The sequence below is a fragment of the Vicugna pacos genome, chromosome 14 (assembly GCF_048564905.1).
Source record: "Vicugna pacos chromosome 14, VicPac4, whole genome shotgun sequence".
Classification (NCBI taxonomy): domain Eukaryota; kingdom Metazoa; phylum Chordata; class Mammalia; order Artiodactyla; family Camelidae; genus Vicugna; species Vicugna pacos.
Genome location: NC_133000.1, coordinates 5,395,529 through 5,422,444, shown reverse-complemented (window position 1 = coordinate 5,422,444; position 26,916 = coordinate 5,395,529). Strand labels below are relative to the sequence as shown.

Sequence of the window (26,916 nt, the reverse complement as noted above, 5' to 3'; positions counted from 1 at the left end):
AACTGTGTCTCTCTTTCTCCCTCTCAGCGATTCTGATCCTCACCTTCTGCATGGTGGCCGTGCTGGGAAAGGAGGCTCTGACGAAAGGGGAGCTGTGGGCAGTCTTTGCGCTCATGGGCTCTGCCTTCCTCTGCTCGGTCGTCACGGCCATCATCTGGCGGCAGCCCGAGAGCAAGACCAAGCTGTCATTTAAGGTGAGCAGCTCCGCCGGCGGCTGGAGGGAGCCCTCTGGGAGGCCGTGACCCTGGCACTCCTTCCAGGAGGCTGTCCTGCCACGTGGGCTCTGCCTGGGTGTCCGGAAGAGGTGCTGGCCGGCCAGGTCAGGGGGACAAGAGAGGACAGACTGTGGAAGAAGGCCCCTTCCGGCCCCTCGTCCACTGGGGCTTCTCACAGATGTCCGCCCTGGTGGGTCGCATGTCATCCAGGTCTTGGAGATAACCAGGGCTTCTGCATGTTTAGATTCTACAAATAATAAAATAGTTCAGTCTTTGAGATAAAGCAGGAGTTCGAGTAGAGCTCGCTTTGGCAATCAGTAAATTAGAGCCAAACTCCCACCTTCCAGGACTTGCCTGTGTGGGCGTGTATTTGTGGGTGGGGCTGGGGGTTCAGGGGAATGTGTTGGGCGTACGGGGTAAGTGTTGGGGAAATGGCATGTGTCCTGGGGTACAGGGGAGTGTATTTGGGGGTACAGGGGTATGTGCTGGGGCATGGGGTGTGTGTTTGGGGGCACGGGTGTGTGTTTGGGGTACAGGATATATGTGAGGGGTGCAGGGTGGGAGCCGGCACTCACTCCCCTCCCCACAAGGACGCGGCCTCCAGAAGAGCGTCAGGGGTGCTCTCTTGTCTCGGGCAGTGTTGCTGAATGCTTCAGGCGGAGGCAGTCCTGTGTCCTGAGCTCCCCACTCAGCCGGGTGACGCTGCCGCCTCCTGTCTTTGCAGGTGCCCTTCTTGCCGGTTCTTCCCGTCCTGAGCATCTTTGTGAACGTCTATCTCATGATGCAGCTGGACCAGGGCACATGGGTGCGGTTTGCCGTGTGGATGCTCATCGGTACGTGCGTCCTGGGTTTTGCTGTGACCTGCCTGCCAGCGTCCTGGTGTCTCCTGGCCTGCCCCTCCCACCCTGCCCCGCCCCGTCTGTGCTGCTCACCTGTCTCCCCTGCTCCTGCTGGGTGGCCCTTGTCCTCCAGCCTCCCCTGGTTCAGATTTCAAAACACAGTGGAAACAGCGCAGTCAGCGGTTTTCTCTCAGTGAGCAGGGAACTTCTGGGAGGCTGTGGGTCCTCCCTCCCTTTTAGATGATTCTCATTTTAATAGCCTTTGGCCTGAACTAGTTATCTTGTTGGGCGAGAGAGCCTGACGTTCTAAGAACAAGCCCGTGAGCCTGCCATTGGTGAAGCAGCGGTTTGCTCACCCCGCCGGCAGCTGCAGCCTAGCCCACGGCCGCAGGGACTGGCCGGACCCATGGGAGGCTGGGTGTCACCCTGTGGGTGCTGGCCCCGTTTTGCACTCACTGTAGCCCCCTCTCTGGGCCTCCAACAGCAGGGGCTGTGGAGATGGACTCAGATTCCTTCTTCAGTGTCAGAGGCCAGGTGCCAATGCCCAGAGGACTGGCCTTGACCTCCAGGTCCCTGATGAGAGCAGTGGCCTCCAGACCATGTTGCTGCCACACCTCCAGCCCCGGTGCTGCCCTCGGGGCGGGGTGGGCTGCCAACTCGCTGTCCGCGGAGCCTAGGCCGGGTCTAGTCAGGCACTCGGCTCCTGTGGAGCTGTTTGGTGAGCAGCCGAGGCCGGCCCGCAGTGCTCCCTACGGAGTCCCCGATGGAAGCTCCTTGATTCCAAGGCGTTCACTTCTCTCCAGGGCTTTTGGTGGCTGGTCCTTCCTTTAAGGTCTGCTCTCCTGTGTCACTGACACAAGGGCACCCCCTTCCCCAGGAGGGAGTGGTTAGGGCACAGGTCTCTGGGCCCCACCCCTGACCTCTGCGGCTCCCCAGCGCTGGAACACTGGATTCATGGGTTGCATGCATTCCCAGGAGACCTGAATGCCTCCTGCCTGAGACACCTACATAGGGAAAACGGGCTGGAAGATGGCACAAATAGGTTCCCGCTGGAAAGCCGCCCTGGCCAGGACCGTCAGACTCCTGGAGGGTCTGTCCTGTCCCCTCCTGTGGCTGAGGGGCCCCTGGCCAGGTGGTCGGTGGATGAGGCTGAGGGACCCGGGCCCCAGCCCAGCAGCTCCCCCTGCTCGGTGCCTCCCTCACGGGAGGCTGCCCAGAAGGACGTGCCTCTGCCGCACATAGAGGTGACCCTGTTTGAAGAGCGGTGTCCCTTCCCCAAGGGCTGCTGCCCGGGAGGCTCAGGCCTGGGGCAGGCCACCCAGAGAGGCCCCCTCCACACCCCGCTCACCCGGCCTCTGCTCGCCCCACAGGCTTCTTCATCTACTTTGGCTACGGGGTCTGGCACAGCGAGGAGGCGTCCCTGGCTGCTGACCAAGCAAGGACTCCTGATGGTAACTTGGACCATTGCAAGTGACGCCCAGCCCCGCCCCCGGAGGTGGCAGCAGCCCTGGGGGACGCCCTCAGAGGCCCCGGAAGCACCTGGCTCCCCTCACCTGCGTTCCAGGACCCACCCACACTCACCAAGCCCCCTGCAGCAGACCGTGCAGCTACTGGGCCTGCAGCTGCAGCCCCCAGTTCGTGCGTCCTGCTCAGGCCGGCCCTCCCAGGCCCCGGTCACCCGGCAGCTCCCTGGCGGGGGCCGCGTGGCTGTGGCTGACCACCATGTCTCCAAACCCTGCTCTGAACAAAGGGAGCAGCCCCTCTCCTCGCCAGCTTGGCAACCCTGCTGCTGCGGCCTCCGGCACAGTGGAGGTCACCATCTCTCATCACCTTAGGAGTCCAGGCCTCCCCTTCCAGGGACTCTTCTGGAATCGACAATGTGCATACTCCAGACTTGTAGTCCCCACCTCCCTGCTCGGCCCCACACAGCCAGCCCTCGTGCAGGAGGAGCACCACGAATCAGTATGTCCCCAGCCACGCCACCCCCGGACCAAAGGACAGCGGGTTGGTTTAGTTTACTCGGAAAGGAAAACCTAGACTGTCTGTTTCTCCCGTTCCTGCCCTCTGAGTTGCCTCCAGGGGGGTCGTAGGACGGTGACCGCCCCCTCACCTTCCAGGCAGGGCCTTTGCTCTGTCACCGTGACAGACTGGGCACCCTGCACACTCTGGCGGCAGGGCAGACCACGCATGGCACAGGCGGTGGCCGGGAAGGGCTGGCTCTGCCTGGCAGGTGTGCGTGGGGACCTCTTTCTGCCACGGTCCCTCCAGGCCCCTGGCCGGTTCTCACTGCTGGCTGGGTCCTAAGCAACTGGAAGTCCACAAGTTTATGTTGGACCCACCTCAGATCACGGAGCTTAGAGCCCCACTCTCTCTGGTCTTTGCTCTGCACCAAGTCCTGCCTTTGCTGCGTGTGGGTCAGTTTCTTGGATCCTGTAAGGTTCTTGAGGTGGCATCTGCTCTTTCTGAGTGATAGCCTGGGTCCTCCCAGCTGCTTCTGGCCGCCGACAGCATCTCTGACCACCTCTTATGGCCACCTCTTATCAGATGGAGTCCTCTTGTTAGTTGCTGTGAATCACTCCACCAAATTCAGTTGGTGCTGAGCATTGACTTGGAAAGAGGCTGAGTAATTTACCCCTTGTTCTTCAGGGTGTGGGGTCTGCACGAGGCAGTGTGGGCTCATACTTCTGGGCCTCGTGTGTGTGTCATCCAGATGCTGCGGGTTTGTATACAGGTTGGTAACCTGCCCCGGACCCCCCTGCCTCCAGGTCTCAGCCCGTGGGGCACCGGTGTCCCTGGGCACACGCACTCCCTCCCGCGCCCCCAGGACATTCCTTGTGGACAGGCTGAGCCTTCCGTCCTGCGAGAGTGTAATTCAGGGGATGGAAGGGCCCGTGCTGGCCAGAGGTGAGGGGCAAGCATTTGGACACCATGGAAAATGTAAATGCTGCTTTGAAGCGTAGATTTCCCTCTTTCCCCTGCTGGCCTTTGTCCCAAATCTGGTAGAAAAAAGCCTGATAAACTGATGATACTTGGCTTCTCTCCCTCTGCCCCTGAAGGTTCTTGGAGAAAAATGCAAAAACGAGTGAAGGGGCTCCACGGTTGGGGCGGCGGGGGTGGGCAGGCCAGGCTGGCCCTCCGTCCCAGACTCTGGCCACCCTGGTCAGTCGTGGATGCTTCATTCTTAATATCATTTGTGAATCTTCCAGAGGGAGGATTGTTAAGAGCCCAAAGCTCGGACTTCCAAAGAAAGGTATTTAAATTTATATAGATTGGTGCTGTACAGTATTTTGATAAATGTTAACTTATTTTGTTGGGGTTTCGTTGTCTGCTGTCTGCCGGGGGCCTGTTCGCTGTGTGTCTGACTAGCCTGCCGTCTGTCTGCAGAGGCAGAGAGCGTGAGGGAAGGAGGGCGTCCACGACGGGGGACAGGTGCTCTTGTGACTTTCTCTTTCTGGCTGAAACGTCTTTGAACGGCAGCCCCCAGCCGACTCTGTACAGTGGGCATTGCAGCAACACGTGCCGCTCTGCAGCCGAGAAGGTGTGTCTCAGCATCTCCAGGGATGAGCACGTCCCGACAGACGGGTCTCCTCCGTCACCCAGAGCCGCCAGGTGCCCCACAGAAGGGCCCAGGGGGCGTCAGGAGAAGCCCTGCAACCTCCCCGCCAGGCAGGAGCCCCCCTTGGAAGGGGCCCCAGGGCGATGTGATCGGCGCAGGGGCCGGTGTTCCACCTGAGAGCGGCTGTCATACAGTCGCCTGGGGTTTCCTCTCCTGTGTGGGGGGCAGTGTTGCCAGGAATGGTGTCTGGGGGGTACCTCCCAGTGTCAGCAGGCTTTCTTACCACATGCCCCTCCTTCCTACCCCTGAGGTGGGCACACACGCGCATACACAGACAACACGCACACACGCACACACACAGGCAAAAATAACCACCGGAAGTGCGGACAGTTTCACATCTCAGCCCCCAACCCCGACTCCCCGCAGACCGGAGTACGGTTCCAAGTTTCATGGCCCGGCCGCGAGTTCCTGCTCAGTCAGAAACTCCCCCTTTCTCAAGACACACCTGCGGGGGATAGTGTGTCTGCTTTTCTCTGCGCCAGCCCCAGATCGCCACGTTGGAAAGACCCATTTGTGATGAGTAAGTGTCCCGTCCTGCTGCCGGTGGCCTTGTGAAAACCCACAAAGCAGCAAATGGCGGGGCCCTCAGGACCTGTGCTGAGGAGTGAGGGGTGCGGGGGCCTCTGTGGAGACACAAGCCCCCAGGCGGGGGTGAGGACCTTCGCTGGGAGCTCAGGCCTCTGCATGGCCCCCAACCCACTGCTCACACCCCCTCTGCCTGGCTTTGGGCTGAGCTGTTTTCCCAAGCCCAGAGGAGGGGCGATAGAGCCATCTTTCCAGGCCGTTTCGGAGAGGCTGCTGTTCATACCATTGTCAGGATCACTCATATCCCCCACCCTCACCTCCATCAGGTGATCGGCCACCTGGCCCCTGTGGTTTGGACACCACCGGCCTCCTGCCCACTGTGTGCACAGGTGACTGCAGCACACTGGGGGCTTCTCTGCCCGCCCTGGGCCCCTGACACTGCTCTGTACCTCTGGCACACCTGTTCACACCTGGCAGAGGCGCCCGGCCCGGCAGGACCCTTGCACTGTGTGCACTGAGCTTCATGCTTGTGGGTCGGAGGGTGGGTGGGAACCAGCTCTGTACCAGGTCTCGCCTCCACCCCGCCCCGCCAGGCCGGCAATGACTGGACAGGGGCTTACCGTCCCGCCTAGAATGACCTCTAGCCTAACCCCAGAGCCAGCGCTCTGAGCGTGGGGGGGAGGAGTTCCTAGGGGTGGGCATGTCTCCTAAAGGCCCCACCCAGATTGCAGGGGAGCCCACAGGCATTTTGGGGGTCTTGCTGCTGCAGAAAACTTGCTGACTCCCCGCCAAGACCCGTCTTTCCTGGTCTGAATGTCCCACTTGGACACGTTGACTCAGCCCATTGTTCTGTTGGCACCATGAGGACAGAGTGAGGGGTCTCTGGGCCGGGCCGCCTCCCCGCGCGTTCTGGGAGGAATGGGGCGGTGTGACTCTGGGCGCAGGCGTGTGACGCTTGTGTGCGAACTCTTACAGAGTTAGCTGATCCTAGTGGACCTAAATATATGTTGTGTATAAATGTTATGTATAATTTAAAATATATCTGTCTTCCCTCATAATGAGAGTGTGATATATAAGGCCCCTTAGCGGGGGAGCAAGATGTACATTTTGTCAGACTCTTCTGGACTCTCTTTGGTAATGAAATGCTTTATTGATCCGGTGGTGCAAGAAGCTACGTACACTCCGTATCTCATCACCATGGTTACGATGCCTGTTGGGTGGTTTAGGCAAAAAAAGTCAACTGACCTTCCTGTTCATTACATGCCCCAGTCTTTCTGTGCCTGCTGCCTCACTGAGTGGCAGTGCTCTTTCAAGAGGGAGCTGGACCAGTCAAGGGTCTTGGGGTGCAGTTCTCAGGAGCCCCCTGGATCGCCCTACAGACATGTTGAACTGCCGGCTGCAAAAATCCCCATGAGATGAAAAACTGTGGCTTGAAGTCCAACTCGGATTTCTCAGGGTCAGGGAGCAGGGCTGGGAAGATGCATTCAGACTTTGTTAAATTATTAACAAGGTATGTATAATGATTTTGTGTTTCTTGATGATAAACTTTTTAAGTTTGGGACTTATTTTCCCATTTGGAAGTTATAATATATATTTAAAATAAGTTTCCTGCTTAAGTTGTGCCTTTCAGCATTGCTGGGTTTGAGGAGCACAGAGGGTGATGATCGTAATGAGGGTTGGTTTACCGTCAAACCTGAAAGCTGTGGTTTCTCCAGTACACTTCTACTGAACGTGGAGCCATTATGAAAAGACCAGAGCGTTTTTTATTATGTAAATTGTACAATATTTTTTGCTTGTTTGAGGTTCTATTTTTCTAATAGTTTTCTTATAGTTTCTTATAATTGTGATACTAGATTTAGATTCTGACACACTAACTGCAAATCAGATTGGCCTCTGCTGGTTTCCCCCGTTTTTATTTTAAGGACAAGCGTAGATGTCCGTCACCTTTAAAAAAATGTGAAATTCTGCTCTGTATCCCATTTTCGCTGACAACTCTGTACACTGATACCGTACTTCATGTTGTAAAGCCAGACTGTTTTGTGGTACATTCTCCCATGCTTCTGCAAATCCTAATAAATTCCGTCAAAGGCTTCGGTGCGCAGTGTGATGCCGAGCATTCCAGCCGCTCCGGGCCGTGCCCCGCGGAGAGCTGCAGAGCCTGCCCTTTGCTTTTTGAGTGTCTCCCCACGCCCAGAAGTGGGGCTACCGCATCTTCCTTCCGCCATTTGGTGGGGGTCCTCCTCATTCCAGCGTTGAAGCCTCAACCCCGGACGCCCTGAACCCCCATTTAGGGTCCTCTGGCGCCGTCTCCCCACCTCCCTCTCTTTCTCGACTTGGGTTTGTGCCCAGAGGTCTTTCTGCCCCCGAGACCGGGGGTGACGATGCCCGTTTGCAGGACTTGCGTGGCCGCGCAGCAAACCCCCCTCTGCCGTGAACACCTAGCCGTGCGCTTCCCTGAGCCGGCAGCGTGGAGGACACGGTGCGGGGAGGGGACCACGAGGGTTGCAGTTGTTGTAATCATCCTTGCTGGCTCGCTCCCCGCTCCTCTTGAGAAAGGAAACATCTTGCGCAGGAGGCCAATTCAGTCAAGTGGCCTTAATTCTCAGACCTGGAGGCGCGGTGATGACGTGACCGCGCTGGGAGGTCAGCTGCCCGGAAGAGAGAAGGGCAGGGGGCTGCTGCTGGCCCGCGTGCTCGGCACCGGGGACCTGAAGGGCACCCGCACCCGAGCGCCACCCGCACCGCCCCTGTCGGCCGCGTGGGCAACCACGCGCGCGCGCGCGGCCCCTCGGGGAGCTGGGGGCCCACCAGGGGCGGGGCCTTGCCCCCCCCCCCAGAGCCCGCCTCGGCCTCGGGGCAGGAGGTCCCGCGGCGCCACGCTGCCACCTAGTGGCCGGCGCGGGCGGGCAGCCCGAAGAGCCCCCAGCAGGCTTCTAGCAGTTTCCTAGGAAACCCTGACAGCGGGCCCGCAAGGCCCGGAGAAGCCCCTCCAGTCTGGAGGCCTGGGGGTGGGGAAGTCACCTGGAGGAAGTCTGGTTTTGAAACACGTCTGGTGACTCAGAAGCTGCCCCCAGACAGCCCGGCCTCGACGGTGGGGAGGAATCCTGGGGACTCCAGCCCAGCGCGCTCGGCCACCAGACGGCCGGGAGGGCGGGGACGCCTACTGGGGGGACCCCTGTCCGCCCTCTTCCAAGGGGCATAGTTGGTTTTTGCCAAATAAGCCTGTCCACCAAGCCATAAATACCGCCATAAAAAGTGCGCCGTGAGCAAGGCTTAGGGAGTAAAGCGGCCGGTCTGCTGCTGAAGTGAGCCTCGGGCCCGCTTCTCAGTGCCGACCCGGCGCGCTCGGCTCTGCGGCGGGCGGGGGGGAGTGAGAGGCTGGGCTCCGCAGCACCGGGACGGGGAGCGGGGGGCGGGGGCCGTGCTACGCGGCCCGAGCTACGCGGGTTTGGATTTGGGTGCAGTTACCCCGGACAGGGGCAGCTGAGCGCGTGGCGGACTGGGCTGCCCGCGGTGGGGCCGGGGCTGCACCGCGCTCACTCCGCGTGGTGCTGGAACGAGCAGACACGGCGAACGAGGCGAATTCGCTCGCTCGCTCGCCCGCCCGCGACTCCAGAGCACACCCCCCCACGCTGCGGGGGAAAGAACAGGGCTTGGAGGTCAGAGGCCCCAGGTATCCCTGCTTTTGTTGTTTTTAAAGAGGTTTGAGAAGAGCAAACTTAAAAAAAAAAAAAGACATTTAGCAAACAAGTGAATTAGCTCTAGCCGGCGGTGATGTTTATTTTTTAAGCGTTTGCCCCAAACTCCCACGTGGGCAGGAGCCTGCCTCTTGCCTATCAGGCTGCGGTGAGAGTGCGCCGGGGGCCACTGCTCGATGCCTGTTCGTGGATGCAGCTGTGAGAAGAGCCTTCAACTCCGACAACAGGTGGGACGCATCCGCTCCCCCGTCTACCTGAGCTTCCCTCCCCCTGGCTCCTTCCTGCCGAGACATCCCAGCCTCCAGGCGAGGAGAGCCGCAGCGCTGGGCCCTCGGCACAGAGCGAGGACCGGCTGGTTGACTTCACAGGTCTCTGTCGCTGCCAGGTAAGCCGTGGGGAGCACAGCTCTGCGCAGGGGGAGGCGGCTGGGCCCTGTTTTCTCCGCCGGCCGCTCCCTTGTGAAGGGGAGGTGCTGATGCGTGCGGGGCGGACAAGGGAGGGTGGTTATTATAAAATGGAGGCCCAAGAAACGAGCAGGTTGGAACCGGTTGACAAGGAAATCATTAATAGCAGCCGTTGCCAGTGACCTGGACGCTCAGGGGCTCTTGGGGTGGTGCTGGCGCGTAAAGAGTAACTCCCGCTGTGATTCCTCACCTGCGGAGGGGCTCCTGTTCAGCTACGGTTCAGGAGGGCAGGCGGGCCGAGTCTCCCTGAGGTCCCTGCCAATCCCCACAGAGGCCGTTCTTCCCCGAGACCCCAGGCAGGGCAGGCCCGGCCCCAGCAGGACATTCCAGGGCTGCCAGCCAACTGGCTGCCACCCCATCTGAAGGCCTGGGTGCGGGGAGTGAACGTTTTCAGGATGGAGTGTCCTGGCTCAGAGCTTTCCAGGGTCCTGTGAACCCTGTGGGCCTGAGACAGCTCACAACAAGTGTGTGCTGTGACCACCGCCACCACACCAGGAGGCCTGTCCCCAGTGGCTCTCTCAGGGAGAGCTCTGTGACCATCCAGATGCAAACTGACAGGATTTAGGACAGACTAAGTGCCCTTTGGGTGGAAACACTGGTCGGGGTCTGAATTTGATACTGATGGAGAGGCGGTGGTAACTTAATCTTTTGTCTTTTTTCCACCCAGTCTACCCGAGACTGGGGGTTGGGGGGCATTGAGCCCCCAAAGTCTGGACGGGGCTGCTGAAGGTCCCACGCTGGAAAGATGGGTGCAGGGACCTCGGTCCTGCTGAGTTGGGGGGAGGGGTGGGGGGAGAGTTGGTTGGGGGGATGGGTCTTGAGACCACGTGTTGATCAGCTGACTCCACCACGCACACAAAAGGAACCCAGCCTGCAGGATACCTTTCTGGCCTCCCTGCCTTGGATCCCCGCCTGATCTGAAGCCTGAGAGGGCCAGGCCAACAGTCACATCAAGTGCATATCACAGAAGATCCCTCAAGGTCATTTTAATATGCTTCAAACACAAATATGCAACACAGAAACCGTAGGGGCCGGAAAAGGAACGTGTAACCCCGTTCAGCTCATCACCAAGTGCACCGGCCCTCCGGCCCCTCCCTGTCCCCGACCCCCAGCCAGAACCTCCTCGGAGCATGTGGGGGGCTGGGGGCGGGTGGGGCACCCACACACCAAGAGGTTGCTGAGGTTTGCTGGGTCTGAGGCAGGCGGGGAGGCTGTGGCATTTCTGCATGGCAACAGCTCCAGCCTGGCAGGTGGACACCTGGGGGCTTCCACACTGCGAGAGGGCCAAGTCCTAACGGGGTGGGGTGGAGGGGCACGGGGGACACGGTGGCGGCTGCCCCTCGTGTTTTGGGATTGGAGCCATGTGGGATGGGTGTCCAGGATGAGGAGACGAGGCCAGGGCAACGTGGGAATTAGCTCAAGTACCCAGGCCAGGGCTGGTGAGAGGCAAGCCCTCGCCGACCTAGGGAGGGAGGACTCGGTTGTAACACCAGACAACTCTGACCGCACTAGGCTAACACACCGCACCACAGTCTAACGTAACACTGAAGTCTGTATTGCTGTGTAACTGCATTTAGCAGGTGCCTTTATGGAAGCAGCCCCTAATCTGAGGGCTGAGCTACCACTGAACGTGTGTTGGCAGGTGGTGCTGCTGAAAGAAGAAACGCTTGTGTGATTTAGTCAACGTGGCATGAACTACTCTAACGGGATGCCCAGCTCAGTATCACAGCGCCATGCAGAGCCACTAAGGGGAGAAAAAAATGCTCTTCAGTGGGTATCTCCTGTGTGTGTCTCCAGGATGGGCAGAGGCCTGGAGGTTTGCTAGAAATGAGATGTATGTGAGGCCAGGAAGCCCAGCCTTGACTCATGCAAGGAACACAGACCAGGTCTGTCGTCACACGGCCACATCTGCACTGAGCAGGCTGGGCTCTGGGCAGGCTGACCCTTCTGTGGGCCATTTCTTCCCTGCTCCGCGGCTCTGGCCCACGAAGCATCCCTGCATGAGTCCGCCTGCCTCGGGTGTGCTCAGAGCCAGCCCGGGGCTCAGGACCACTTCTAGGGGCCTTAGGGAGAAAAGTGCAGGGTCTTCGTCACAAACAGTAAGTAAAGGCATTGTTATCATCACCATAGCAACTGTCAAAACTACTTCTTTCTTTTGTGTGTCATGCTTCTAATGGTTCACAGCACTACACGTTCTAATTCTACCATTTCAGAGACAAATGCCAGTCCGGAAGCCAGTGACCACTGGCTGGCTGTTTCATGGAGCTCCTCTGTTTGCAGGAGCCTCCTGGACCAAAGGTGGGGCCGCTGTGAGCTGTGATTGCTTGATCATCCAGCAGAAAATGCACCTGGGCTTCTGGAAGGTCATGTGATGATCCAGCACAGCTTGGGGAACTGACCCCCCAGGACAGGAATTGGTTTTCTGGAAGCCCCTGCTAGATCCGCTGAACTTCTCAGTGTACAGGGATGGGGTTGGGTTACAGAGCCAAATGGAAGAGGGGGGCCAGTGAAATGGGGCCGAGGGTCAGATTTTGGTGGGTTGACCGTTTAGGGCATCACATCAGAGCAAAGCAAATGGGATGCCGGAGTATGCGTTCCTACCCTATGCTTAGTCAGGATACAGACCCTCTCAGCAGTTTTCCTTCTTGAGGGCAGAGCATGAATGGTCTTGGCCAACTCCAAGGTCATTCTCACCCTGACTCTATCAGGTCATGTGCTTCCATATTTTCCCAAGGATGCAATAGCTTAATGATGGATTCTGTGGTGCCACTTAGGAAAAAAAGCAAAAGTTGTGTTTACAAGACTATAGATGATCCACTGTCATGAGTAACAACTGTAAGACTGCTAACCCCCTCAGGGTTTCCTGCTGCTGCCCCTTATCCACTCAGACAGGAGTGTTAATAATTAAAACTTGCGGATGGAGTAACAGTGACCTCATGTCATGTTGACTAAGAAGCTGATTGTTCCAAATGCAGTTACCGTTCATGAATGGCTGGTGTTTGTGTTAAACAGAGTACCACTTGGTGGTAGGTTGAAAGGCGCTTCTTCTCTGTATCTTTTTTTTTTTTTTCCTTTTTCTATTTTGGGTAGAAATATTCCTGGGAAGCTAGATAGAAATGCGTTTTCATTTCCCAATAATTCTGAGGCACAAGTTAGAAAACTGCTGACCGTCACCAAAATATGTCAGCACTTCATGTTATAAAAAATGCAATTCAGAACTGCTGCATGTGTATATACGTGTATCTAAATATACACACATATCGGTGCAGTACACAATGCGTAGTCAATGGGTACTCAAAACTGAGCTAGTTGTAACTAACCTGAAATTCTGCAGTGGAAAAGTTCATTGCTCAAGAACAATTGGCATTTCTCTCTTTTGGTTCTAACTATGGTCAAACGTTTGCACATCAGACACTACCGTTTACACTTGCCTAAGGGCCAGTACCAGGACAGTCTTACACGAGGATCAGAAGAGGACTCAGCCTGGGATGCAGCTATGCAGCTACTGGGCATGCGCGCGGGGCGAGCTGAGCCGGCCCCATGGCCAACACTCCCACGAGGTGGAAGCCCGCGTGGACCGGGCGCCGCAGCTCCGCCGGCTGCGTGGTGGCGTCATCTGGGCGTCGTGCTGACTCTGGCGGGAGAGGAGGGACCGGAGGAGGAGGAGCCGCGGTAAACGGGGGATGTGGGGGACAGTTTAATCGGGCTGGTTGGGTCCCCAGTTTGGAGCTTCCAAAGCAGCTCTTCGTTGGTCCGGCTCAGTCTCTTCTTCTCCTGGGTTTCCTTCTCCACGTACTCCTGGAGATTGGCGTTTTCCTCCGACAGCTGTCTGCATGGGGAGGATAAGGAGCCATCAGGTAGCAATCACGGAGGAAGGCACTTAACCCGAGGTCGGCCAGGCCCATGTGTAACCGAGCAGGACCCTGTGGGGTCTTCCGGGGACAGACCCACCCCCATGTCCTCTGCTGCAGCTCCTCTCTGAAGGACCCAGATAATAGTATGTCACATATATTTCCTGAATTTCTCAGATGCTAAAAATCACCACAAAAGGGTAGAAATGAACTGCCTGATGATGGAGAACACGTGGCCCCACACCTGGTGCCCAGGGGTTAATAGTGTTGACTACCCTGTTCCCACATCAGCCAATCAGAGAGTCGCACGAGCTGATCACGCACCTGTGACGCCCCTCCCTCACCTGACCTTTAAATAAGCTTTGAGGAACCCCTTCAGGGAGTTCAGGGTTTTCTGGAGCACGAGCCGTCCATCCTCCTTGCCCGGCCCTGCAATAAACCTTTCTGTGCTCCAAACTCTGACATTTCAGCTTATTTGGCCTCATGGTGCGTCGGGCACTAGAACTCGTCTCCAGTAACAGTTCTGGGGAGCCAGCGCAGGAGTCCGTGCCCTGGCAGGTCGGCCCAGCCAGGCGGCAGCCCCTTCCCTGCGTCCCAGCAGCTGCCAGAGCTCACTTCGCTCTGGGGAGCCGGAAGAGAGTCCCCCAGCAGGCGCCAGCCGCTCCTAGCCTGAGGCTGTTTGGAGCCTAGAAACGTCCAGAGCTGCGGTGCGTATTCTGTGACTGGGGGGGTGAGGGGCTCCAGCTCCCGCCGGCTGGCGATTCTCCACCCGGGCTCATTCCCACCGGGAAGGGAGCCGCTCTGGGCTCCCCTCGAGCCACCCTGGGCCTGTTCTCTGGGCCCTTCTGTGTGGAGGCCTCCGTTGGGGGAGGAAGTGGAATTTTTGGACTACACCTCCTCTGCCTGTATGACCGTAGCTTATTTGTTGCCAGTGTTTTCTTGTGTGTGTGGTTTTGGGGTGAGCCACTCAGGCTGCGCAGGATGGGAGAATTCCACCCCCTCCACCTGGGCTGAGAACCACTCCGGGTCCATTCTCTTTTGAGGGCTGGGCCAGTCTGTTTGAAGGCCTCTGTCTGGGAGTGGAAGTGGAATTTTGGGGCTACACTTGGATCTTTTGTTTGCAGAACCGTGTTTGCTGCACGTGTGGCTGTGTCAGTACTTGCACTGGCCGGCTGAGAGGTCTTTGAGCCACGGGCTCAGGTGTGACGACACCAGGGAACCCTCCCTATCGCCTTGACCTCCCCTGTGGCAGCATGTGGGTCCGGACGTTCCCTTTCTAGCCTTGGTTGTTCACTCAGCTTCATCTCTGACGGGGCGCTGGTCGGGGCTCTCCCCTACTGGACTGACGGGGCTTTAGTTAGGAACCTCCCTTTTGGGGCTAGAGAACTGTGACCCCGAGAGAACATTCTGAATTCTTTGCTTGACATCTGGTAACCTCAGCCATGAATAATTAAGCACGGATGATCAGAGCTCTGTTCTGCCTTACGTATGGTCCTCCTAGAGTGTATTTTGCAAAACCGGTAGATCTTCAGCTAAATAAAAGGAACACTTTCACTGTAACACTGTGTGGCCTCAGTGCTCCCTGAGGTCTGAAGAACAATGGCCCTGGTGGCTCTGCTGTTTTATCAGAGTGGGCCTTCTGCAGGTCAGCTTTATCTTGGGGGCAGGGGTGTGAGTGTGTCTGAGTATCTTGGTACCTGAGTCCAAATCCTGTTCTCTCTTCCTAGTTTTGCTGAAAGTGAAGCATGTGAATGTGAGCATATGATTAACATGTATTATTGTCTATTACTATTATTTCTTTTAAGCTGCAGTGGATATTTGAGAACTGGAAAAATAATCCCTGTAAACAGCCAAGATGATTAGGTTTTGTATAAGCCGTTAGAGAAAGAATTTGCATTTCTCTTCCTCCGCCTTTGAGATGTAAATGATCTACCTGGGGTCTCTAGGAAAAAGTTTTTTTTTAAAAACTCTGGTCCTGTCTTTACATAAAAATTAACATACAAAAGAGTTCTACTTGATTGACAAGCAAGCACTACAAATTGAATACTTCTAAGTATAAAAGAAGCTAGACAACAAATTTCAGGCTCATGTGATCTAGGAAATATTCAATATTAAATTAATATCTGATATTAAAGCTAGCTTAAACTTTGGTATAATCAACACAGACATGTCTTTTATTGTGCCAAGGTTTCCTGAAAGTCAAAAGGTTCATGTTCCTTCTGTTGCAGAGTTTGTCAAAAAGAAAAAAAAAATTAACTTGGCATGACAATTCTTATAGGCAAATTAAATGCAGATAACACCCCAGGAGCTTTGGGGTGAACTTTTTGGAAATAATTCTGTTTTAGGAATGTCTGCTTAAAAGTGATCTCTGTAGATACTTGATAACTTGAAATTTGGGAGTTGTGCTAACTTAAGTTAAATGGTGGAAGTTTGCTGAATAGCTAGGTCACTCCCAGAGTAAGATACTGGACATTATTCACTGAACTTTGGATTCCCTTTACAGAGAAACTAAAAGGACTATTATTAAATATGTTTGGTGTCACACTGAGATGTTTTCTATAAAAAGCATATGTTTTAGAAATTATAATTGGTGTGTGTTTGCCAATCTACAGAATGCTATTGCAAAAGGCAGTTCATAACTGCTTGCTTCTTTGTTTTCACTAGAAATTAGTTTTGAAGAGTTGAGGATTCTGATGTAAATGTCACTCAAGTTACTAAAAATAATAAAAGAAAAATTTCAGTATACAGCAGGAAAGCAGGTTATATGTTTTGAGTTAAAAAAAATTGTCCTAAATAAAGCTCCTTTGCTTCTAGATGAAAGACAAGGGACAAACTAACAGGGACACTGAAAGTTGTGGCAAGTCTGTGAACAGGGGGCCCTAGAAGGGTTTTGTGCATGGTCGGGCTGAGATTCAACTTCAGCAGGTAAGTGGATTTTGTTATTAAAAGAAGACTAGTGCAGGACTAGATTTGGTTCCTCTCTGTTAAGGGAACAAGTTTACTTAAAATGCTTCTGATAACAAATTGTGTGAAACTTTGATGTTGTTGACAAACTTCCTATCAAATTCTAATCAAATTTTTTTTTTACTTCAGCTAACTTTGAGATGCTTCAGAGAACCCCTGAGACATCTCAGAGAAAAATATTTAACCAGAATTGGTTGGTATGTTAAATTACATGGCATTGTCGGATGAGTGATAAGCTTGCAGTATTTTTCCGTTTACGAGGCTTATCAGTGAACAAAGAATGCTGTGGCCATCAAGTCAGGCCACTACCGCCAACTTGGGATACAGACAAGCAGGCAGCCCGGCCTCTGCGGCCGCCCCCAGTGACACCCCCCAGGGGACTCAGGGTGGGGAAGCACAGGACACTGGCCCTAAGTAGCTAGGAGCGTAGCACAGGGATGATGTCAATGAGCCCAGACATTTTGCACCTTCCCAGACATAGAAAAGCACTAAATTCTTTAACTTGAGATGTCTGGTTTTCTTTAACAGTAATTTTTTTCCTGTTCCAACTCCCTCATCTTTATTGTAAAAACTCCTGTACATCCTGGCTCCTCCCCTGCCTCTTCGGAGCAGACCCTCAGTGACCTGAGAGGCTGGCATCCGGGGCTTAAATCTTAAGACCTCAGAAATGTCTGCCGAATAAAACATAACTCAACTTCTAGGTTGTGCATTTTATTTCAGTCAACAGTTTTGGTGACCATTTACGAAGGGACCCAGAGCAGACTCCTCTCCTTCGCCTGAACTCTATGAGGACCTGGAGCCTTGGTACCAGCACAGGCCTCTTGGGCCCATCTGACTTTTCGAAGAGTCCAAATTTGGGTGAGTCTCTCCTGATTCTAGGATCTCCTGTTATTGGTTAATGATCCTAAGTTTTATTCAGTGGTGTTAAAACTCCTCTCAGAAGATCAAGTTGAGGAGTTTATCCTTGAAACTTAGTTTCGAGAAGAGGTACCTGGGTTATCCTCAGGGAAAGCACTGGGAAGATTTTGCTCCATTTAGACACTGAGTAGTTTTATCCTGAGGCTCGGACTGGGTAATTAGGGGGAAAAACTGGCCTGTGGTTTTTCCTCGAATAGGCTACCTTGACAGAGTTTGTTGAAATAAAACCAAAATCTTACGAGAGCCCTTCGGCTCTAAAGACGGGACCCTCCTCCTGGCCAGCAGTGGCTTTCTCAGGTGACTGAGAAACTTGCAGGAGTGATGGAGGCAAAGATCTCGTGCTGTGCAGCTGTCCCTGTGGGGACACCCACTAGCGAGTTTATTCTGACAAACTGATCTTAAAATGGGGAATGTAACTTTCAAAAAAAAAGAAAAAGGAATGACAGATGGCCAGCCTCCAACTAAGGATCTGAGCCAGGTTCATGAACAACACTTATAAGGACTAACTTAACTGGAAATTGAAGGAAATCTCGCCTGAAAATAATGAACCTGGGCTCTTTTGTTGCCTACACAGTTAAGTTAAAAAAAAAAAAAAAGCCATCCTGATTTAAAAAAAAAAAACTTAAGAATTCTGACCTTACAAAAACAAAACCCCTTCTAGAGAGGGACTTGCATTTCTCTTCCAGAGCCTTTGAAATGCAAATGTTCTGTCTTTCTCTGGGCAGGTTTTTTTTGTGTGTACATTTTCTTGTTGTTGTTTTGGTTTTTTTTTTTTTTTTAAACTTGGTCTCTGCCATCCAGAACGTATACAAGTATGGTACATATATGGCAGCCAAGATAACAGACTGCGATTCTGAGCAATCCTCTGTACCAGTTCTCAGGCTTTTTGCCATTTTGACCTTCACTGCATCAGCCTGGACCACAAAGGCCTTTACACTTTGGGGAGTAAACATTTGAATCTTATTTAGGTGGTGCCCCCTACTCTCTTGGGGAAATCTCTTCATCTTATTGGTTTTAAAATCACTACTAGTAACTATATCCATTGGTCCGATGACGGATCCTTTAAATTGGAGTGGAGAAACTTCTAAATTGATTAAAGTTTAGAGAGCTCTCATTATAAACAGTATTTTATTGGTACCTATAAAAATCAACCAAATTTAAAGGTGGAAAAAAAATATATCTAACGGTTAACCTAAGAACGCCCTTAGTTTAAAACAAAAAGAAAAATCAATTATGAAAGCCTTATTTGTGTTCTCTCCCCTTCCCCTCAAGGGGTCTTACGATGCTAACAAAAACATTACAATAATTAATGTTAGTTAGGTTGAGTAGCTGGAAAAAAAACTGTAGAAAAAAGTCTAAAGTTTTTTTTTTATTATTAACAAGGTAAAAAAATTAAGGAGTTATCCCAAATGGATACAATTTTTTTTCAGATGGTTATTTAAAACAGGATAAATAAAATGGACATTTATGGATTAAAATGCTAACGTTTTGATGCTGCACTGTTAAGGTTAAATAGGCAGGGGCTCCCTACTGGTCCCCAACATTTAAAGTCCAAACAAGTCTGCTCTACTTAACCCAGTTTAAAATGCATATATTTATAGGGCTGGAAAAAAACTACACTGAGATATTTGAACAATAATTGGGGCAACAGTTAGACCAATAAATCAAAATTTAAAGATAGCCAAGGGCCTGCATCCCTTACAAAGTCCTCTCTGGGGATGAAAGAAAGAGAAGCTTCTAGGATTCCTTCTAAAAACAAGACTTGTTGACTGAACCTAATAAAAACTAAAAGGTATACGAGTTGATAAAACTGAAATAAAGGGAAATCTATAAAAATTGGTGTATTTAAATGGGCTTAAGCAAAAGAAATTCGTATAAATTATGCTGTGGGATAGATATGTTTCAATAGGGAATGCTTCCCCTGCTTGGTATTGTAAGACTGGGCACATAGATGTGTCCCTCAGAAATATTAAACATACTAAAGGAAACCAATAGGGTCACCTGAACCTTACAATATAAACTAAAAACTAATATTCAGAGGATAAAGAAAAATCCCCTGAATAATATAATAAATAATATAATAAAGTAATAGAGATTTGCTCTAGGTTTAACTTAAACTCAAGAAAAGAGGGCCTTTATTAAATGCCTTATACAAGCCTTTGGAGACATGATAAACCATAAATTTCTAGAACACAGAATTCTTTATTTAGAAATCATCTCATTGATGTAGAAGAGCAAATTGAAGATACAGGTAGACTCGGGTGACAGACCAGTTCTTTGGAGAACTAAACGCATCTGTCTTTGTCTTACAAATCAGAAACGAGGCCAGACTGAGCCTGATAAGTTCAACAGTAAAACCTATAGTAAAGGACACAGTTTGGAAGCCTTAGTGATCTGAGCCAGCAAATTCAATTTATTCTGTTATTTATAACTAGTAAATTTTTAGTGTAATCCCTAATTCATAACTAAGTTTTGATGTAAAGTTATGAGATCTCTTGTTTTGTCTGATTATGTCTGTGCACACATTATAGATATGTCTCTACCTCTAGAAGATATCATCAAAATTTATAAACTATTTAATTGACTTAGAAGTAAGCACTTGCAAATTAAATATTTCTAACATAAAAACTGGCCAAATTAACCTTCAGGTTCATGTGGGCTGAATATTAAATTAATACCTGGTATTAAGGTTAGTTTGTTGATCTAGTTAATTTAAACGTCTTCAGAGTCATCAAGTATAATATTCTTATTGTACCTAAGGTTAAAAAAAGTCAAAAGAGCTTGTTGTATCTGTGGCAAATTTGTTAGCAAAATAATTAGATGTGATAAAATTCTTACAAGTAAAATGCAAATGAGATAAGAGCTTTTGGGTGAACTCTTTAGGAATAACTGTTCCAGGAATGTCTGCCTGGAATGATCTCTGCAAATATTTGGAAACTTGATTCTCCAGTTGTGCTAAAATGAGTTAAATGATGGAAGTTTATTGAATAGCAAGGTCATTTCCCCCCCCCCCCCCCAAATTAATTACTGAACATTGGCTTCCCTTTGAAGGGAAGCTGAAAGTATATGGGACTATTGATAAAAAATCTTTGGTGCCACCCTGAAATATTTTCTATAAGACAATGCATACTTCTGGAAATTATTATTGGTATTTGTTTGCCAATCTATAGAACACAAATGTAGAAGACAGTTTGTAATTGCTTATTTCTGCTAACTAAAAACTGGCACTTGCCACCCCTCTCTACAAGGACTGGGTCACACTGGCACCTGCCACCTGACTCTGCTTGGATTAAATCATGAGCCGCTGCAGCTGCAGACCTCCAACACGCCCTGCGAGGAGTTCAGGGTGCAGGTCAGGAATGAGGTGCTCTGTGCTCTGGGAAAACCGGCTGAACAGGCCTTCAGATAGATATTTCCAGGAGAAGATTTTATGACCCCGATTCTTGCATCTCCTCATATCTAGAAAAGCACTAAAATCATTAACAGTGACATGTGCTCCTTGTGACGAGCAGCGGCCTCTGCCTGAGTGTGTGCCTGACTGCACGGCCCCCCTCGCTGACATCACATGTAATCCTGTGTCCTCCCCCTGCCTCTTTGGAACAGTTTCCCAGAGCTGTCTGGGATGCTGTCTCCTGGGCTATAGTCCTGATTTTGCCCCAAACAAAACTTAACCCACAACTCTCACATTGTGTGATTTTTATTTCAGTTGACATTTCCTAGTTTTCACAGGAAATTAAGAATTTTAAGAGCTGTGTTCTAATTTAAATGTATAATTAAAGCTACTACAAATAACGAAGAAAACACTTTACAATATAGTAGAAAAAATAGGGTGTATGTTTTCAGCAAAAGAAGGTATAAAGGATGAAACTGCATTTTGTTACTTAGAGCTGATTGTTTCTAGATGGGAGAAATAAAGGACAAAATAATGTGGACACAAAAAGTGATGGAAGGCTTGTGGAGAAGGAATCCGGAGAAAAGACTTTTGCGTACAGTTGGAATTGACTAAACTTAGTCTAAGAAAATGGATTTTGTTTACAAGTAAGTTGGAACAAGACTGTTAGGAGACCAAAGTTTGAGTGCTACTTTTTGATAACAGATCACGTGTGCCTTTAACTGCTTTGTATCCGTTTTTGAAACCACTGTCACTCTGGTTGAGTGAATAAGCGGTATTTCAGTGACCTATAATTTTATCTGACCAAGTGTTTTGAAACTTTTTAACAAGCTTCCCAAATACCAAACTTTGATTAAAGTTCTTCTAACCTTCAGCTAACTTTGGATGCTTTAGAGGGCCCCTGAAACACCCCAAAGAGAGAGATTAGGCTAATTAGACTTGTTCGGTATGTTAAATTACTTAAAAGCATTGTCAAGTAATGGGAGATGGACTTTAGGTTATATTGAAGAGATCAAGGACATTAATACAGATATTCCAAAATTTATATGGCATTCTTAAAAATCTGATATGTCCTGGTATCAGTCATAATTCTAATTATGATCTTAGAATGTTGTAGGTCACAGAAATATCCAAGTTGCTTGTCAATGGCATTGCAATCAAATCTGTAACTATGCCATTTTAAGTCTTGTCATTTATACAAACAATCATTGTTTTACTCTGATCCTTCTATAAAATGAAGACCTTCAGGAAGATTCATAAAAAGGGACTTTTAAACAAATATAAGTTTCTGATAATCTTTAGCTCACACCACTGAACTGGGTAAATTATAAAACTAATGGAACACCTGATGACTTCATCAAGATAAACAGGAATTAAGTAAATGGGACTGAATGAACTGGTAAATATGATTTGATCATCTTATGACTTTTGATAAGCACACTTGCCTTTAATTTTTATTTTCCAGAAAGCCTTTCCTCTTATTCTGTGACCTACAAGTTGATAAATGTTGTATCCTTATTTACAGAGGCATACTTAATCTTTTTCTTTCTGCTTGATCCTTCCAGAATCTGACTTCTCCATCTGGCTCTCCTGTAGACTTGAGGGTTATTCCAACCAGATTACAATCTGGTCATACTAATCATTGTTTTAATTTGTTCTTCGTTTCTAAATTGTTATGCTTTGTATGACTTTATTAACGTTACTAACTGTGTTACTTATATCTTATTTTTTTAAATTGTCCTTGGCTGCCTTTATTTTCCTTTTTTTTTTTTAAATGAGGGGGAGGTAATTAGGTTTGTTTATTTATTTATTTATATTTGGAGGGGGTCCTGGGGGTTGAAGCCAGGATGCTGTGCATGCTAAGCATGCGCTCCGCCACTTGAGCCGCACCTTCCCCGCATCCTCTCTATTTTATAAGATTGTCTCGTCCATTATCCAATGTGTGACTAGGCCGCCGACAAGATTAATGATGACTAAACATCTTGAGAAAATAAATCACATTTATAACCCTGCATAGAATAATTCTCAGAGTGATTCTAGGTATAGGAAAGAGCAACGAGGGAAAAACGTTTCCTGGATCATAAGACTAGTAAGACAGGTGATCCAGAGAATTTATGGTTATCAACAGGGACTGATCCAAAAATTAGCACCTTGAATGGCATGTCAACAGAAACCTCACCTGACCTAGGAATAAACCTGCCTAGCCCCATGGGACAAAACTGGTCATGAATTGTCTCCCAAAATATTGTTCAAATTTAGGACCAAGGGGGAGCACTGTGAACGAAAAATACTGCAAGCTCATCAGCGAACAAAGAACGCTGTGGCCATCAAGACAGGCCACTACCGCCAACTCCGGATGCAGACAGGCAGGCAGCCCGGCCTCTGCGGCCGCCCCAGTGGCGCCCCCCAGGGGACTCCGGGTGGGGAAGCACAGGACACTGGCCCTAGGTAGGTAAGAGCAGAGCAAAGGAATGATTTCAATGAGCCCAGACATTTGCACCTTCCCAGACATAGAAAAGCACTAAATTCTTTAACTTGAGATGTCTGGTTTTCTTTAACAGTAATTTTTTTCCTGTTCCAACTCCCTCATCTTTATTGTAAAAACTCCTGTACATCCTGGCTCCTCCCCTGCCTCTTCGGAGCAGACCCTCAGCGACCTGAGAGGCTGGCATCCGGGGCTTAAGACCTCAGAAATGTCCGCCGAATAAAACGTAAGTCTCAGCTTTTAGCTTGTGCACTTTACTTCAGTCAACAGCCTCCGCAGATGATATGGTATAAATGTTAGCATAGAAGTCTGGAAATTTTATAAGGTTTCTGAGCTGTAGATATGGCTCTGTGTTATGCCATCAGTCACAATTCTAGTTATTCTAGTCATATTCTAGTTTCAGTCTAGTCATTGTCTTAAAATGCTGTATGCCACAGCAACTTGATTAAGCTTCTTTCTCAAAAACACTGTAACCAGATCTTTAACCTCGCCTTTTTAAGTCTTTCGTTATTCATAAACAGCTAAGCTGGTGCTTTGCAAAACTGCTTCATCTTCAGTAAGATTCATAGAAAGGACTTCCTGACAGGCACAGGTTCCTGTCAAATCACACAGCCGGGCTGGGTAAGATGTCGGAAAAGTCGTAAAACCCTTAGTAAAAAGGATTAATTACATAGGAATGAGTTAACAGGTGAATATGGTTATACTTTTTTGGTTTTGTCCGAAATACTACTGGCTTTTAATATATTATTTTCTAATTGAGTTATCAGATGTTTATCAATATTGAAAGTTACTTTACTTCCAACCATGTTGTTGCCTTCAGTGTTTAGGACAGAAAGAGAATTCTCTAGTGGAGCTGTCACGGTGTAACTGCTCACGATGCATAACGGTGCCTGCTCTACGTCTATTGCTAAAAGCACATGTACGACGCTTGTGGAACAATTGGGTGTAAGTGATAGAATGTAAAGCCAATAACGTGCTTCCCCATCAGCATACCTCTGAGCCTGTCCACCATCTCTGACTAGTTCTCCCCCAACGCGGATGACCAGGCAAATATAAAGGAGGCCCAGCCCCGAGGGACGTGATCTGAACATGGGGCAGGAGCCATCACCCCCATCAGCGCTGAGGGATGGGTATTTTGATCATCAATGCTTTCTACTTGAAAGATTTGCAGTCAAAAAGAGAAATGATGGGAAAATCTGCACATAGTGAGGTATGGGGAAGTCATTCTGGCCTACACACAGTTAAACTTCACTGACCAAAGGGGCCTGTTGTTCTGGCCTTTTCGACATGGATTGTACATCCGCTTTGACCTTGAGGAGGGGAATGCGTTTGAAAGTCGAAATGGAGTAGCTGTGCTTCAGACATTCAAGGTAAAACTAGGTGGCCCCCTGGGGGTGTGATTTCAGACAGGTTCTTGTATCTCTGAGAACTCAGATTCTAAGCTGTGTCCTTCTGGGGAGACCACCCACCGTTCTCCAAGCAGTGTATGCTGGCAGCTGGCACCTGCAGCCTTACGACCTTAAGGTCTCTTGTTTTTAACTACTAAACTTTTAGACAATAAAATTGTTTTAGATAAGATGTTAGCAGAACAAAGGAGAGGCGTAATGGCAGCAGCTCCTGCTGTTTGTGAATACACGTCAGAAGCTGAAACCTACTTAGATTAAAGCAGACAGCTGGCTACAATCTCCCACAAAGCGCCAGCCCCAAACTGGCTTTCAGGCTTGGGCCCCTGAATTCCTCTGGGAATGAGATCTGTTTGTCTGTTAAAGTTCTGGTTGTCACTCCAGCTACTTGTAATCGAGTCTGCTGGCACAAAAAGTGGGGAACTAAAGGACTGTGATCTTAATCATACAAGACTCAGATCCAGGACTTGAAGCTAGGGGGTGTTTTCAATGTGGTGCCCACCCCCAAACTGAGGCAGGACGAGGCCTCGCTTCGGCAGGAAGTCGCCAGAGCAGGAAGCTTTGGGGAAGGATAAAACAGGAGTGGAGACTGAAACTGTCCCCCTAAAACCGGGCTCCGCTGCCGAGTTTATGGTTAACCTCTCTGTCCAAAATGTCATTCCCTGCCTTGTCCAGCACCCGTTCTTATGACTGAAAAGTATCAAGAGGGGGGGACTGTAAGCAAGCAGGACCCTGTGGGGCCGTCTCGGGGCAGACCCCTCCCCTGTACCCTCTGCTGTGGCTCCTCTCTGTGGTACCCAGATCACAGTACCCCATGTCTGCTTCCTGAGTTTTTCAGATGCTGAAAACCACCACCAAAGGGAAGACGCGAACTACCTGATGGTCAGGAACACGTGGCCCCAGGCCTGCCGGCGCCTGGGGGTCGGCAGCGTTGGCCGTCCTGTTCCCTCCACATCAGCCCGCCAGGGAATCGTGCACGAGCTAATGGCCTACCTGCCGCCCGCCTTTCCTCGCTCGGCCCTGCAATGAACCTGTCTCTGCTCCAGGCTCACGTCGGGCACCCGGACGTGCCTTCGGCAGCATGGGTGCAGAGGGAAGGGAGTAGGTGGTGGATGCCTGCGGGGAGGACACAGTCCTGCCGGACCGCGGGGACCAAGAACCCGGGCTGAAACTAATTCCACTTGTCCCACTGACACATCCGGTCCCAGAGCCGCTCAGCCAACACCTAACCCACTCCCAGGGGACTGCCCCCGTCAGGGCAGGTGCCGGCTGGCCAGTGGGCAGAGCAAAGGTCACAGGCCACCGAGGAGGGGGTGGAATGGGGGCGGGGGTGAGTGCGCCGCCTGCAGCCCAGGGCAGGGTGGGTGCTGCGGCCTCAGGACCCCAGCTCCAGCTCTGCCCCTGGCCCGGGACCTGCATGACAGCCGGCACCTCCTGCCGCTAAATTCTGTGCATCTGGCCACCTGCTGGACTGGGAGCCCGAAGGGCAGGTGCCAGAGCGTTCATCCTCCAATGCCTGGCACCCAGCCTGGTGCGAGGTGGCTGTCAGATGCTCAGTTGATGTTTACTGCTAATGGATCCTATGTGAAAAATGAATCTGTGCATTTTGTGCCTCTGTCTCAACGCGTGACTTCCTCCCTGCGTTGCATTTGTAAAACATGACAGTACCTTGGAGGAACTGGGCAGGGATAAGTGGGGACTGTGTACCCGGATGGGCTGAGGCCCGGATGTCGCCCTGCTGGGGTCCAGGCTGGGCTTGCTCTTTGGGCTGGATGCCTCTGCAGCCAGAGGGGCCGGACTGCCCACAGCCAAAGGGGAGGGAGATGGCCCGGCACAGTCTCTGCTGTGTGCTCTGCGGTGGAAACCAGGCGCTCTGTTGTGGAGGGGGTGTGGGTGTGGGGGGGTGTGTGTGTGTGGTGTGTGTTGACACGTGGTTTACAGATCTGGCTCACGGAGGTGGCTGGGCCCTCCTGGAAGTCCCCTCCGGCTGGCTGATCGATCCCAGGCCCCCAGCACCCACTCTACTGAAGCAGGGCTGCCTCCTGACCCTTCTGGGAAGTGGGGTCCCTCCACGCAGGGTCCGCAGGGAAGGGCCGCACCCACAGGGAAAGCGCTTCCTTGGGAGCAGCTGCCCTGGTTTGTCCCCTCCCTGCCGCCCTCTGGCCCCGCCAGCTCCTCTCTGCCAGGGCTGCCTGGCCCAGAGGACAGTGCAGCAGCCGAGGGTCCTGCTGGCGAGCTCACAGGACGGTTCTCTTTAGCCTGGGGACCCCCAGCTGTAGCCTCTCCAAAACCCCACCAGAAATAACTTGTCACCTCCTAGCTGCCCCTCGTGCTTCTGCCCGCATCCCTCCTTCCTGCGGTGGGGCCACCGCTCCCAGAGCCAGAGCCTCCGCAGGGCGCTCAGCTTGTGTTCCGTGCTGCCCACCACGCGGGATGCGCGCATAGCCCGTGGAGGGGAGCCTCCCAGCTCGGAGGAGTGAGGACAAGAGCAGAGCCACCCTGTCCGTGGCACCTGCTTTGGAATCTCCGACATCCAGGCCCACCTAC

The 26,916-nt window shown here is 51.3% G+C and overlaps 2 protein-coding genes and 1 long non-coding RNA gene across 5 annotated transcripts in view; 2 read left to right on the top strand and 1 right to left on the bottom strand.

Moving 5' to 3' along the window:
* SLC7A1 (solute carrier family 7 member 1) overlaps positions 1-7,286 on the top strand; it is a 65,021-nt gene extending 57,735 nt beyond the window's left edge. Inside the window, exons 11-13 of the mRNA XM_072976065.1 lie at positions 28-194; positions 940-1,048; positions 2,425-7,286. Of these exons, the coding sequence (XP_072832166.1) occupies positions 28-194; positions 940-1,048; positions 2,425-2,528 (380 nt within the window). The 3' untranslated portion in view covers positions 2,529-7,286. The remainder of the gene's footprint in view (positions 1-27; positions 195-939; positions 1,049-2,424) is intronic.
* Positions 7,287-12,579: 5,293 nt separating this feature from the next.
* MTUS2 (microtubule associated scaffold protein 2) overlaps positions 12,580-26,916 on the bottom strand; it is a 396,161-nt gene continuing 381,824 nt past the window's right edge. For all 3 annotated transcript variants that reach the window (XM_072976062.1, XM_072976063.1, XM_072976064.1), the window contains one exon: positions 12,580-13,186. In XM_072976062.1, the coding sequence (XP_072832163.1) occupies positions 12,970-13,186 (217 nt within the window). In that variant the 3' untranslated portion in view covers positions 12,580-12,969. The remainder of the gene's footprint in view (positions 13,187-26,916) is intronic.
* Positions 14,833-26,900, top strand: LOC116283352 (uncharacterized). Its single transcript, XR_012079867.1, has 6 exons — positions 14,833-16,133; positions 16,893-17,030; positions 20,992-21,128; positions 22,741-22,929; positions 23,043-23,192; positions 23,787-26,900. It is a non-coding gene; the product is annotated as an uncharacterized lncRNA (long non-coding RNA).